This window comes from Haemaphysalis longicornis, unplaced genomic scaffold, assembly GCF_048455015.1.
Source record: "Haemaphysalis longicornis isolate Haplotype H1 unplaced genomic scaffold, Haemaphysalis longicornis Haplotype H1 scaffold_12, whole genome shotgun sequence".
NCBI lineage: Eukaryota > Metazoa > Arthropoda > Arachnida > Ixodida > Ixodidae > Haemaphysalis > Haemaphysalis longicornis.
Window position 1 is genome coordinate 92,811,315 of NW_027526225.1, and position 13,693 is coordinate 92,825,007.

The window sequence follows — 13,693 nt, forward strand, 5'->3', positions numbered from 1 at the left end:
GAGTAAACCTCTAGTCGATTTCAGAATGAAGTCCGTGGACTGTGGATTTCATGACCCTTTGCATTTTCCGAGCCGTTTCCGCTTCTCCTTTCGACTTTTCACAAGCTATCTGGTTTTTTTTTTTCGTCTAGAACGCCTTTCACCTTTTACATCCCACGACACACAGAGACCAAGCCCTTAGTCGAGGGACTCACTCACCAGCGTTTCCCATTCGCCATGAAACTGTTCTCTAAAAGCGTTCATGCTTAAAGCAGCCTCGTAAAAGTTCATTTTTGAGTCTTACAGCCTTTAAACACGATTTTTTCGACCCAGTATCTTGTTCCAAAAGCCGAGCAAAATAGAACAAAATCATATCTTACCATCCACTGGTGCAATAGCTAGTGTGCGATTGCTTCTCGTTTCAGCCGTTTCTTCGTCGTGATTTCGCATAACTTGGAAAATTTCAAGTGTGTCTTCAAGGTACCTACTGACCGGGTTTACCGCTTTGACCATTGCAATCCGGGTCCGACTCTTACTTGACAACAATAGGCACCGCGACTTTTAAATACCAGGAACTCTACAATTCCCTGAACGTTGTTCACCTCGCCTTGTAAGAATTCGTGCAATGAGCGAACCGAAATATAAGGGCTGTGGGAATCGTGGAGAACCGCGACCCGTGATCCCGAGCCGGCGCGCGCTTCGGGAGAGACGCTTGTGCGCTGAAACCGGTCCGGCGCTCCGCTGGTTCGTCGGCGCCCCCGAGACATGGCACCACCGGTCCGTGCGGGCATAGGCATAGGCGCGCGGGCGGCGCGAACGTGTGCGCGAGGGAGACGGGGAGAGTCCCGTCGGAGACCCGGTCGGGGCTGGTTCGGCGGAACATCGCGGCGGTGGCGGATACACGTATCTCAGGTGGGAACTTTATTGCGCACCGTGAGTGCCTGCCTCCTGTTCGTGATCACGACCCGGACGGCGTGATTCGTGAACGCCGTCGAGCCTTGTGCTCACATGCTTTGGGATTCCCCAAATAAACGGCTGTGCTTCGGCACTACTGTCTACTGTGTTCTCGTATCGGTGAACCTCGCTCAACTGCCGTAGGCATGGGAGCCCGCGTGGCTGACACGCCGGGCGATAGCGTGGTGGCCGACCCCAGAGTGCTGGCTAGGTCACCGAGGAACCCCTCACACTATCCACTGAGCGCAAATTCCCAGTAGCCTCAACCCTTTCTCGGCGCTTCTGGAATACAAACGAGAACACATCAAAACACATGCGAACAGCACGCACGCAGGTACACTGGATATCATCCCGTGTTGCCTCCCTAACTGCCTTATCCAGGCGTACCTAGGTATTATTACATGTGTGCGGCGCTTCCCGCGGGGAGAACAGCTTAACTGCTTGAACAGCGGCATCGTAACACAAGGATAGCTCTGTGGAAGGCGAGGACGAATGGAGGGGCACACTCCCGGGGCGGTGTGCCGGAGGAGGAGGGGCGTGCCGGCGCCTCGTGTGTGGCCCCTCTCTTCGTCCTCGTCTTCTGCAGCGCTATCCTTGTGCTACAATGCCGTACCAATAAACCCAAACAAGAACTCTCTGCCACTGAGAATTCTGCAGCAGCGCCGCCCTGCTACTGAAAGACACCCTAGCTACGATTTCTCCCCCTCGGCAACCAGTTGTGCAGACTCGGCTCAGCGCCCCCTCCCGAGTGGCGCCCGTGGCACTTGTACCCCCATGCCCGCCTTAGTTACGCCACTGCTTAAAAGACCCTGAAGTGTTGGTGCCATTCCAATCACTTCGAACTATAGGTATGGGAGAAATATTTCACGCTTAACGAGATCAAGGCTCATTAATTTTGTTAGATCCTTAAAAATCTGATGATATTCGAGACCTTACTGATATTAACACTGATAATAAATAAATATTGCTTACAAATTGCTACTTTACTATGTGGGACTTCACAACAAGGCGAGTACCCTAATAATACTAGAGTTGAATGTACGAGTTGGATCTTACGGAACATGCAAGTACTTTGGCAATCTGTTGAGTAGCAAAGAACGGCAAGTTTGTACACTGCAAGTACCCATGGTTGTTTCTTAATGGTTGACAAATCAAAGAAAATTTCAGCTCTAGAGAAACAGAGGGCTGTGCTTTCAACAAACCCATTTAGGCAATTGCACCTGTTTTCATTTTATTCAGTACTCGTGACGTTAAAAACGTTAGTTATTTGATATCTGCATTCCTAACTGTTCCAGATTCCCATGCGTTGGAAGACGCATGTGTTCTTTCTGTGGACCTGGGTATGCTCAACCGAGGGAGTCTCGACCTATCTGCCCTGCCATCTAACCACGAACCTGACGACCCTCTTCCGGGAATTCAAGAACTGCAACCTGAGCTTTGAAAACGGCCGTCTTCACGCTCTTTGCCACATTCGTGTCAAGTTCCCTATTGATGGGTATGTGACACCTGAGCACGAGATATTGACAATGGAGCAACTACTCGTTTCAGAAGATACTGGTCGCCCCGTGTCTCAGGGCTGTGCCACAGTCTGCTTGTCCCTCCAACGTGTGCGGGTAAAGAAATGGGACTATTTTCCTCACAATTTATTTAGTAGATACGATAATATCGAGTTGGCGGATAAGAGACACTTCGGACTGGTTGCTTTGAATTTTCGGCTGTTTCTGGAGCACATTCGGCTGATGACATTTGACGTGACATTCGCGAAGCCCCCGCCGGTTGCTGTTGCCATGTGTGACACCAAGCGGGTGAACCGAAGCGGCGTTTTCAGCGTTTACAGCTTTGCTGACCCATGCCTCCACGCATTCCCGGACCCACATTATTTTAGGGTTCTCGCACATACCAGCAATCCCTGGAACAATGCGAACGTCTACACCTACGCAGTTATTACGGTTGCGGCAATAGTCGACGAAATCCCCACGGCGCTTCTGGACCTTCTCGCGTTAACACCTATTCGGCATGTCGCGTTCTACAGGTGTTTTTTCCACAAAATCTCGTTCAACGATTATCCTCCCATGAAGAGTATTCAGCATCTTGAATTTTCACAATCTCCTATTGAGACCATTCACCCGAACGCATTTGACCTCATTCCGTATGTTAAGAAAATTTCTCTGACAGGCACGAAGCTGCCCGGTATACCAGAAGCTATATTTTCACTGAAAACACTGGCATCTCTAAACATGTCTGACACAAATATTCCTCCAGCAGTGGAGTTTAACTTTTGTCCCGGCCGCTGTAAGAGAAACAGCAGTGCTGTGCAATTAATCACAAGTGGCAGTAACGTGATCCTGTTACGTGATCGCGACCTATGTGGTTTCCCGAATTTGCATGAGCTATATATGGACGGGTGCCACCTGGAGATTTTACTAGGCTCTCCATTTATATGCCTGAAAAAACTGCAGGTTCTTTCTTTGCAGGCAAACAAAATACCAGCACTCAATAAAGCGACGCTGAAAGGTCTTACAGGTTTATTACGGTTGAACCTGACCCGCAACCGCCTGACGGTCTTTGATGGCACAAATATTCTCATTCCGTTGATGTCGTTGCGAATTCTTGACATATCATTCAACAGCATACAACAACTCCGTGTGGACAAACCTCTCAACAGTTCTCTTGAAGTGCTTTTAGCCAACCACAACGAAATAAAGAAGTGGACGCCACCAATCTTTTCTCGGATGACAGAACTAAAACTGTTGGATCTTGGCCATAATGAGATCGCGGTGCTGTACAATGAAACGTTTGATGACCTGAACGGCATACAGAACGTGAGCCTCAACTTCAATCCCTGGGATTGCTACAGTTGCTACCTCAACAACCTCCACAACTTTCTTGACAATCACCAAGTGCATTGCGTGGGGTGCGCAGTCTGCAAGGTTCCAGAAGAGCAACACGGATACCCTGTTCGAAACATTGCATGGAGAGAGGAAGAGTGTGTAGCTGTGGACTATTATCGGGTGTACGCTGTTCCGGGGATACTTTGTATCATGTCGGCCGCCATGCTTGTTTACGGTGCTTACAGATGCCGCTGGTACTTCATATATATATGTTTGTACCTTAAAGTTGGCATCAAAGGCAACAGGAGGCGCGTGCACGTGGGGAACTACGCATGGGACGCTTTCCTATCCTACCATGCCTCTGACTCGGATTGGGTTCACGACATTCTGCTGCACAAACTCGAATCGCCTCCCCTCAAGTTCCGACTTTGCGTCGCTGAGAGAGACTTCATTCCGGGTATTCTGATCCGCGAGAATATATTCCGAGCCATTACGCAGAGTCGCGTCTGCCTCTTCGTGTTGAGCCCCGCATTCTGCCACAGCCGCTGGTGCATGTTTGAATTGAGACTCGCTCAACACTGTTTGTCTGACAGCGAGCGTTCCGACGGTTTGATCTTCATCAAAAGGGAGCAACTCAGGGAATCTGAAATGAGCAACACGCTCCAGTTTCTCACAAAATCGAGGACGTACATAGAAGTTCCCCCGTCAAATGCACCGGAGAGGCGGAAAAACTTTTTCTGGTTGCAGGTTCAAGCGGCTCTGCAGCGATAGAATTCTAACAGAAGCTTGGATTTTAATAATAAAGAGATGTCAGATATGCAAATTTGTCTCTGTTCTTGAGACTCAAAATTTCCCTGTAGTCTTGTTTGTGCCCATTATACCGTTAGCGCTCTGTTTGTTTCACACCCCCATATTTTACTTATATGTTTGGTTCATTTGCATACAAAGCATGAGAACTATATGGCAGTACCGCCTCAGTTATTCTAATCTCATTTCACTCCCGTTTCAATTTCACTAAGCAATCCCCATACGTGCTGCAGAACAGAAAAGGTTCTGGATTATAGGAGCCAGGTGAAACACGAAGTCAACTTCTGCCGCTTTTCATTCGCAACCAAACCAGCCTGCTGAAAAAAGTCTTCCAAATTCGCCCCTTCTGCTCAGTTCATTTTATTTAAGCGAGGAAATTTTCGACAGTATGTAATGCTATCAGCCTGGCCCAATTACGACTATCGCGTATCCTTGGAATATTTTGGACATACTCTACGTACCTACAGTAGAAATTGAAGCTGGTAACGTCTTTACAACTGAGATTATTTAATTTTAAAGAACATACAACTGAAAATACCAAATTAAGGCACAGCGTTTTTGTGCATGTATGTTGTATATAGTTCGAAACCTATTCTTACCCTCACCTTTGTTGTGTTGAGCTTTTAGCCCGACACAGCTCAACACGCTGAGAACCAGAAGCATATTTGTGTTAAGGGCCCATTTTGTCTTCTAGTTTGCCGTGTGCATTTGCAAAAAGATAAATTGAGCGTAAGGCTGTCATACGGGGCCATGTAATTTCGTTGGGAGGAGGGTTAGGGAAAGAAAAAAAACAATAAAGCAAAGTATCATTAGTCGATTGTCGCAGCATTCCACTAGCTTTAAGAAAACACTAACGTATTTTGCAGATATTGACTAAAGATAGCGCTAAATTGAGATATGGGACACAAGGCGACTTTGGCTTTGGCAACCGATTTATGTGCACTTTGATTATAAAGAGCGTTATAAATGGCATGTTCTCTTCCATCATCTGGCCCGCCCATTTAATTATATCGGCTGATATAACACTGCTGTGAGAAGGCCGGGCTAAGAAAAAATTCCTAGCATATGTAACCTGAACACTCTGTATGTGAACAAAGAAAACGCTTGCATACCTATTTGGCATATTGATGTTAGCATAGCGACGGGTAAATCGATATTTGGAATCACGAATGGCAGCAAGACACCCTGTAAACCAGCGGTTCATCACTACGGTGCTTGATGGGGTTAACGCGGGCACCGCCTTGTGTTTGTTATTAAAGACGATAGTCTTCCTTTGGCTACTTAAACCCAGAAATTTTGGTCTGTCTGTATGTCTGCCTGTGATTCGATTGTGCCACCCGACCAAAGTAAAATATAAATTGCGCAATAGTCCCTACCAAATGTAAACGTCAAAGCCAGGCTTATATATTCATACTTGTCAACTTTGTTGAACAAGAACAAGACATTACGCAAATATAAGACAGGATATTAGGACAGACAGGATATTTACAGAGTGCTTTTAGTAAAAATTCATGGATTCTTGGTTTTTCGATGCCAAATAATATTGTACATTTACTGTAAAAAAACGCCGCCTGCTGTTGCCCGCGCCACCTCCTGGCGGCATATAAAAATCACGCGGCAACAGCAACGAAAGGTTCCGCTAGCTAAGTTCCAAGTTCTGCTTGGAACGCACGTGGAGCACGGCCTCGCGGTTCTATAAACCTTGAAGTACGTCTCCGCCGTACTGCAGCGCTGGTGTCGATGAACCCGGCCTACAGCAGTGGAACGCGGTAAATGCAAATCGTTCTTGAGCAAACCTTTAGTGTGTTTTCCTTGGGCTGAGGGTGACGGTACCCGAACAGCATGACAGGTTAACGGGAAAGCAAAGGGGGACATTTTCTTTGAATAAGTCTACAAAGACTATCGTCTTTTGATGAGATTTGCAACAAAATGTGCAGATACGCGGCTAATTTTCTGCTAGAGATTACTAATGAACTAAGTCTGTGTTTTTTCACAAAATAATCATGTGTCAATTAAAAATGAATAAGGTGCAAACTGCATCCACTCATTAGATTTCGCTATACTCGCTGTTTTGTCGTTTACCGTGCTTGTTCGGTGGGCGCATTAGGGATCGACTCTCTCAGACATGCGCCCAACCGCTAATTGCGGGTATTCTTCATTGTGATGTACCTTGGGCTCACCGGTTGGCGTGCTAGCTTCATAACGACTCCGGATACTTGAAAGCGCCCGGCAGAAATTGATGCGTATCAACATAGACCGTAAGGTGTCCGCCAATTCTTCTTTTTCCGTGTTTACCCTTCCCAAAAATTAAAAAAGAATAACATGAGGAGCAAAAGGGTTTCAAGCCAATCAAAAACAAGCGAACAGTGGTTATAACTTCAACATCCTTTTTGCTGAAAAAGCTAATTTGTAGAACACAAAAATATATGCCCCCATATTGGTTTAGTTTTTGCCCGTTGGTACCCGCATGGCCACGCAAGTCCACCTGCCCGTCCACAGTGGAATTGTGTGACCGAGTTTTATCTTGAGGCCGTGTGCTGTACTTGAACGTTGTATTCTTTATTTGTCTATTGCACTGTACGCGAAGTTTGCATTTAGGTTGTCATTCTAGCGGAGCAGTGTATACGCTGTGTATTATCGTACTAGTTGCGTTTTGCGTGAACTTTGCTTTCACTATTGTACAGTACATTTGCTGTGTTTTATTGGCGTTAACTGGTGGCATTCGGGAACCTTCCGGTTGCATCTTGTTGTTCGTGAACCGTATATTAGTTATTGTTCATTATTGGTTTTACTGCACCAGTACATTGTATGTGCTTCTGGGTACTAATTCGCACTCATTGAGAGTGAGCCTACAAGACGTTTGCACTAGATTACAGTCTGTATAGTTCATAAGAGTCGCACTTGTAATGACTTTGACGAGAACTCTGTCATGTGGACTAGCTTGATCTGCTATCTCAGGTATCTCAGAAAGACCGTATTGTTCTTTAACTTGTCATTCGTGCGTAGGCTGTGTATTTAGGAGGAATCGGTACCAAACCCTCGTTCTGTATGTGAACGATGCATGTGACATTATTATTATGTAAAAAAACTGTACTGTACTACATTTTTGTATTAGTATGCACTGCATCTTTTGTTCGCTAGGTGTGAATGACGCGTACACCAGACTTTGTGAGTTTTGGGGATATATTGCCTAATATTATGAAACTGGGGGGCTGTGTCACAAACTCGAGCGTACGGCGTTTTAAAGTATCGCATACCTTTATCATACTTTTGCACAGCGCAAAACTCCGCCGCTCGGCTTTCGTCGAAGCTTCGAGCGCTTTCGAGGGGGCGAGCGAAGCTTTCCCAGTGCTAAGGCGCGCCGATGATTCCAGATGGGAGAAAGAGGGAAGTTGTGCGCTGGACAACGGCAGGCGGGTTGTGTGTTGTGGCCACTCTCCGTGCCGGCGCCGTTATAAAACAAGAATCCGCGCCTATCAAATTAGTTATGTGTGGACGTCGTGATGTAACAACGGCTTTTGACAGTTTGTGCACCACAATTGGTGACCCGTGCCCTGGAGGACTCCAACGTACTCCCGGGCGTCGAAACCCCCTGATCACCTCGGACGGCCTGGCCTGCGAGGAAGCCACGCTTCACACGCAGCCGAATCGCCTCCGACAGCGGTGCATCGTCCGGCCTGGTCGGTGGATATTGTGGGCTTCTGTCTCTCACATGCATCGGACTGTTTAGCTTTAAATTAACTTTTCTACTTCGGAATACTCATGGTTAAAGCTCATTATTGTACATTTTGTATTTGAACTGCTTCTGGCATTTGTATTCGTTCTAAGTGACCCCTCATTAACGTTACATGTTCTCGTGCTTGTACAGTGTTTTGCCTGTTAAAATATGTCTTTCTGTTGTTATGTTCAAGGCTCTGACTCATTATTTCCACTCCGTACGGCAAAAGCCGCACCTCACACGGCCACCCCATTCGTCAGCTGCGCCCTGTAGATTCGGTGGGGTTGTTTGCTTGCTTGAGACGGCGCCCCATATCTTCTAACAGTGCACCCAGTTAAGAAAACGGCGAGAAAGTGTTCTCAAGCCATTCTTTTTCTAAACAAACTATCTGATAAGATCAAATTTGATGTCTCCTTAGAAAAATTGAGTATGTTACTACAGAGGAAACTTCGCCTAGAAATGTAGGTCATAAAGAGAGATCAAGGGAAAAGTTCAGCTTCTGGCTCCGGCTTTGCATGACATTTCCTTCTTAAGAATGTTTTCATAGCGAAGCTTTTTACCTCTACCCCCCAAAGATTCTGTGGTGACAGTTGGTGTCAACAGAAAACTCCCGTGAACAAATAAGAGAAGTTACTGGCAACCCCAAGAAGCGAACCTGGAATGATTACACAAACGAAGCGAGAGTCAGTTGTCTTACCGATTGAGCTACAGGCCCACGCTTAGACGGGAGAGAATGACGGTGCACTCGCCAAGCACATCTGCAGGTTTACCCCTGAACAGCGCATTCTTGGTCGAGTTGGAAGTCCATTTCAAGAGTAGAAAAACTGCGCGTAAAAGGCACAACAACAAGGAAGGGACAGGACGGGTGTACTCCTGTCCTTGCGCCCATCCTGTCCCTTCCTTATTGTTTTGTCGTTTCCGCGCAGTTTTTCTATCCTTGCAATTCACACCTTGCGTTCTAGCTACCCGCTCTGCCCACGGCACGTGTAGCGGCCGTGTGCACGTCTTGCGCATGCGCTATGAGTTCAAAAAATATAGGAAGCTCACACCAACGTACGGCATCGATCTTCTCCGTCTCTACCGCCGATATCGCCCCCTTTGCCAGTGGTGGCAGAGACGGATGAGAATTGATACCGTCTAACACCAGCTTTGAGGCTAGTACAATTTTATATGAAAAGAGTTCATATAATGTTCTTAACCAGTACAACTCAACCAATCACCGTTCATGAATCATCCATTGATTAAACATTAACAGAGAATATCTCTTTGAACTAATAAAGGGTGGGATTAATTGCATTTCACTTGTCTCTGGGTTCACTCTTTGTAGAGCCACGTGTATAAATTCCAGTGATCTCGCATGGGTAATCGTTGTGGGAGTAATTTACAGCTTCGCTTTCCAACCACCTTCACAGGGTGGATCTGTGGATAAGGCGTTGCACTGCTGAGCACGAGTTCGCGGGTTCGATTCCCGGCCGCGGCGGCCGCTTTTCTGGTTTAGGCGAAAAGCAAAAACGCCCGTGTGTACGAGAGTTCGGCGCACGTTAAAGATCCCCAGGTGGTGAAAATTAATCCGGAGCCCTCCTCTACGCCGCGCCTCATCGCCTGCGTTGCGTCGGCGCGTTAAACCCTAGAAACAATCAATCACACTGTGGATCTGCGCGCATTTTTCTGTGTTCTTGCTTCGCTGTGCATAGACATGTCACTCGCACTGAGGCAACCATTACGACAAGTTCTTAATAAAGATAGTGCGCTTTACCTTCTTTTTGCTTTACTTCTAAAGGGCGTGCTTTACTTTCTACATATAGAATAAAACACTATTATTGGTGTTCTCGTGGCAGTGTGTTTAAATTGTTGTCAACTAAAGCGTTTTAATTCTAGCTAATCATGAAAATCAGCTGTGTTGGTCGAATAATTAAAACCCATGGCGATGCAGACGACCTTGACGTGACCCGCAGTGACGCCAGCGCCAGATTACTCTCCAGTGCATAAGGAACTGTCGGGTTCAAACCAACTATCTGAAGGTAATACCTCATCAGATAGATGCCACTCCAAAATTTAGAAGTTAGCATGCCGTCCCAAAGCTAAAATCTTCAATCCAACCTCAGCCGAAGCCGCTCTCTTTGCTCTCAATTTTTTCAGAATCGACTTAACTTCGTCTAGAACGTCCAGCATTGCTTGGCTGAGTTGGCGATAGCGTGCACTTCGCTGGCATCCGCAAAAGGCTTGCAACGCGCAGCCCAGTTTGCGTACAAAAAGACGAGTACAATTTATATCTGTCGAATAAAATACACTCCTCTTACCTCCCCTCTGTTAGGACGATGAAAAGCGAAGCTAGGCTCTTTTCGTCGAGTACCCGAAATAAACCACGTTTGATTTGGCGTTTGAGACGATTCCCTAGAAAACAAACAAATGAAACTTGGAACGACTCGAGCTTTATTCTGGTGGATAAATATGGGGCTATCTTTTAGCCTCCACCGCTGTGCGCTACTTCTGTGTGTCTAGCACAGCAACTGAAACCGCTCGACCACGGATGACACCAGCAAGGCTTGAAACACCCGCTTTTGATTCTCCCACATGCATAACGTATATGTCATTGATGATTACAGGAAGCCTAGTGCGCACTCACGCCCTCCAACCCCCTTCACCACCCAACCGTGTATTTAAAAACTGGATACTAGTGATTTGTTAAACGTGAGCGACACCGACGCAAATGTTGCTCCGGAAGAACTTCAAGCTGAACACAAAATATTTAATTGTAAAAGGGGAGCAACGCGGCCAGTTTACATAATGCCTAAGGAGAAAAATAGCTGTAGAGACAGGACAAAGGGAAGACTAGACACCCGGCGCTGCCTATGTCTAGTCTACTCTTTGTCCTGGCTCTAGCACTGTTTTTCTCTTTAAGAAAAAGAATATTGCATCATGAAGGCGTTTCAAACAGGCATGTACTCTTCATGCGGGAGTGATTCCCAGATACTCGACGAGGTGGAAGTGGAGGTGGATAACGAAGCGGCTACAGGTTCTATGGCAGCGGCTATTTGTTGTTTTTGAGCGCAATCGCGTCCCAACGGGCCTCAATATCGCTCTGAAACGCATCCTTCGGATTCCGTAGCGAGGTAGTAATGGAATGGCTGATAACTCCTTTAACGCCATTTTAATCCTATAGCGAAAGTTGTGGAAGATGAATTTATGTAGAACAGGCTTATAAAATCCCTGGAAGAGCCGTCCGATACAGGAAGGAATAGCAGCGATATGGTGCCGAGGGAAAAGGCTTCACTCTTCGTGTACACTGTACACATCGGGCGGGCATGATGATTATCTTAAATAAATCCGACAAACGAGAGGCTAGGCGAAAGGAAGGTCCAATTATGGGGACTACGTGACAGCACACTAAACACGATTCATACCTAAGAGCCAACTGCACAAAAATTTCAGCTCGACCAAATTTATTTTTAACGCGTACTACTCACCACGAAGCCCACTAGTACAGGACAGAAAGCCCGGTGTAAGGCGTTGTTTATAAATATTCGAAATAGCTCCATCGCAGGCAACGGTGCACCTGCCGGGAGATCACGTAAAGAGCCATGAAGCAGGAGTGAAATTGTGGGTGGCCCGGTGCAATTAGAGAGTTTTACCATAGCGGGTACCGTCCACTAACGCTACGGCGGCGGGTGGCTGGACTCAACCGGGCAGGTTCGGGTCCCGCTAACCCACCGCCGTAGCGTGAACCTCCGGTAGGCGCTATGCTAAAACATTTTCTACGCACAGCCAGGAGAACCGGTAGAGCTCCGCTGGGTGCTGTCGTGAAAGCATGAATTACTGTTGTGAAAGCGAAGCAATGCACTCAAGTTTGCCCTGGCCGGGCGGCCGCGCGGCGCAGCTCACTGGAGGGCTTGGACGCCTGGAACGTCCTAGAGTTACTTGATATCGAAGTTGTGAAACTTCCCATAGGCCCCATGCATCAAAAAGGGGCCCTACGATTGGTCGACTGTTTCGGAGGTTCCGTACAGTGGCACCATCTGTTGGTGGCCAAATAAACATTACAATGGCGTTCACCGCCCGGCGACCTGGGCTAAAAATATTATTTGGGTGCTTCCGTAAATTTGTTTTGCCGAGGAATCCGAAGGTGTTCAATCACGCAAGTGTTTTATATGCACTCGAATCGAGAGTAGCAACAAAATGCGACCGTGTGGTCAACAAGGCGCGTTGTCGCCTGCGCATTGTTGTCTGCTGCGCGTGAGCTGCGGTCTTCCCGCGGCAGACAAAGAGTTAAAGATGTCTTCGACGGATTTACGCAATCTTAAAAGGATGATGTAGCGCCACTTGATCAGTTACCGTATTAGTTTCGGAATTCGGTGTGATGTAGGCCGACGACAACTGTAAATTTAGTACTTTAGGGCGGACCTTAGTTATGCCGGAGTGCCAGGAAAGCACCAATAGGTCGAGGCAGTTGCGCAGACGGAGAAACAATCTCAACAAGATACCGCAGTCAAGAAAGCAATGAATAACTTCGAAAGATAAAAAACAAAAAAATTGTGCTCCATTAAAATAAAGTTTAACGTTAAATTATCAGTTTGAATAATTATGTGTTTCTAGGTGCTCTTGGGATTTTCCTCTTTTTTTCCGATTTCGTTCATGATGGTCGAATGTGTTTGGAAAATCCCTCTTCCAGTTGGTCACTTAAAAAGCAGTGATACTTGTGGCGTAGCTTAATGCCCATCGGCATTTACTTCTATCTCGATTGCCAAGAATGCAAATTTTGAGTCGCAGCATATACACCCTACTTCTCCCCCGCTCATGAATACGCTAGCCTGAAGAATAATTCCCAGAGGATGAGTTTATTCTTGGGAGCTGAACGAGCTGAAACACCGATCGCTTTATTATGCGCATATGTCGCTATCAAAACCATCTTGCTTTTTCGTTGTGGTTGTTACAAAGATACAGTTAGGGTCCACGAGTTCGTTGCACTATCGATGACCTCAGACGTGAGGCAGTTTCAAGGCAAGCATCTTGAAGAATACTTTCTTCCCGCCAGTTAACTGGCCTTTGAAGACTCGAAAGTCAAATCGTTCGTGAAAATTAAGGAAACTCACAATAACGCGTAAGAATGGAAGGCACTTTGCGCAAAATACTACGAGGGGGTGCACCGTCGGGTTCGGAAGGGAGAAACGAAGTGAAAGGCTCGCTCGGTCATTGCGATTGTATTTGAAGCCCTTTTTAACACGGGACTCCAATTTGACACTCGCCGCTGTTGCGTTAGCCGTGACATTCAGCGAATATACGTAATAAGGGGCGCTCGCCTCAGCTTACATCCCTTTCCTCCTCGCCCTCTACTCCTTATCTCTACAGGGCCCCACGAAAATGAAGGCTATCTGCTGAACGCCCTTTGGAAGTGCTTATTTCCTTT

The 13,693-nt window shown here is 46.8% G+C and overlaps 1 protein-coding gene across 1 annotated transcript; it reads left to right on the plus strand.

The window, feature by feature from the left end:
- Window positions 1-2,205: 2,205 nt before the first annotated feature.
- Window positions 2,206-8,422, plus strand: LOC144163031 (toll-like receptor 2). Its single transcript, XM_077693814.1, has one exon. The coding sequence runs from the start codon at window positions 2,235-2,237 to the stop codon at window positions 4,533-4,535; it is 2,301 nt and encodes a 766-aa protein (XP_077549940.1). The 5' UTR covers window positions 2,206-2,234; the 3' UTR covers window positions 4,536-8,422.
- The last annotated feature ends 5,271 nt before the right edge of the window (window positions 8,423-13,693 follow it).

Excerpts from the sequence above, each read along its gene's own strand:
- LOC144163031 (XM_077693814.1), top strand. The coding sequence starts at position 2,235 with ATGCGTTGGAAGACGCATGTGTTCTTTCTGTGGACCTGGGTATGCTCA.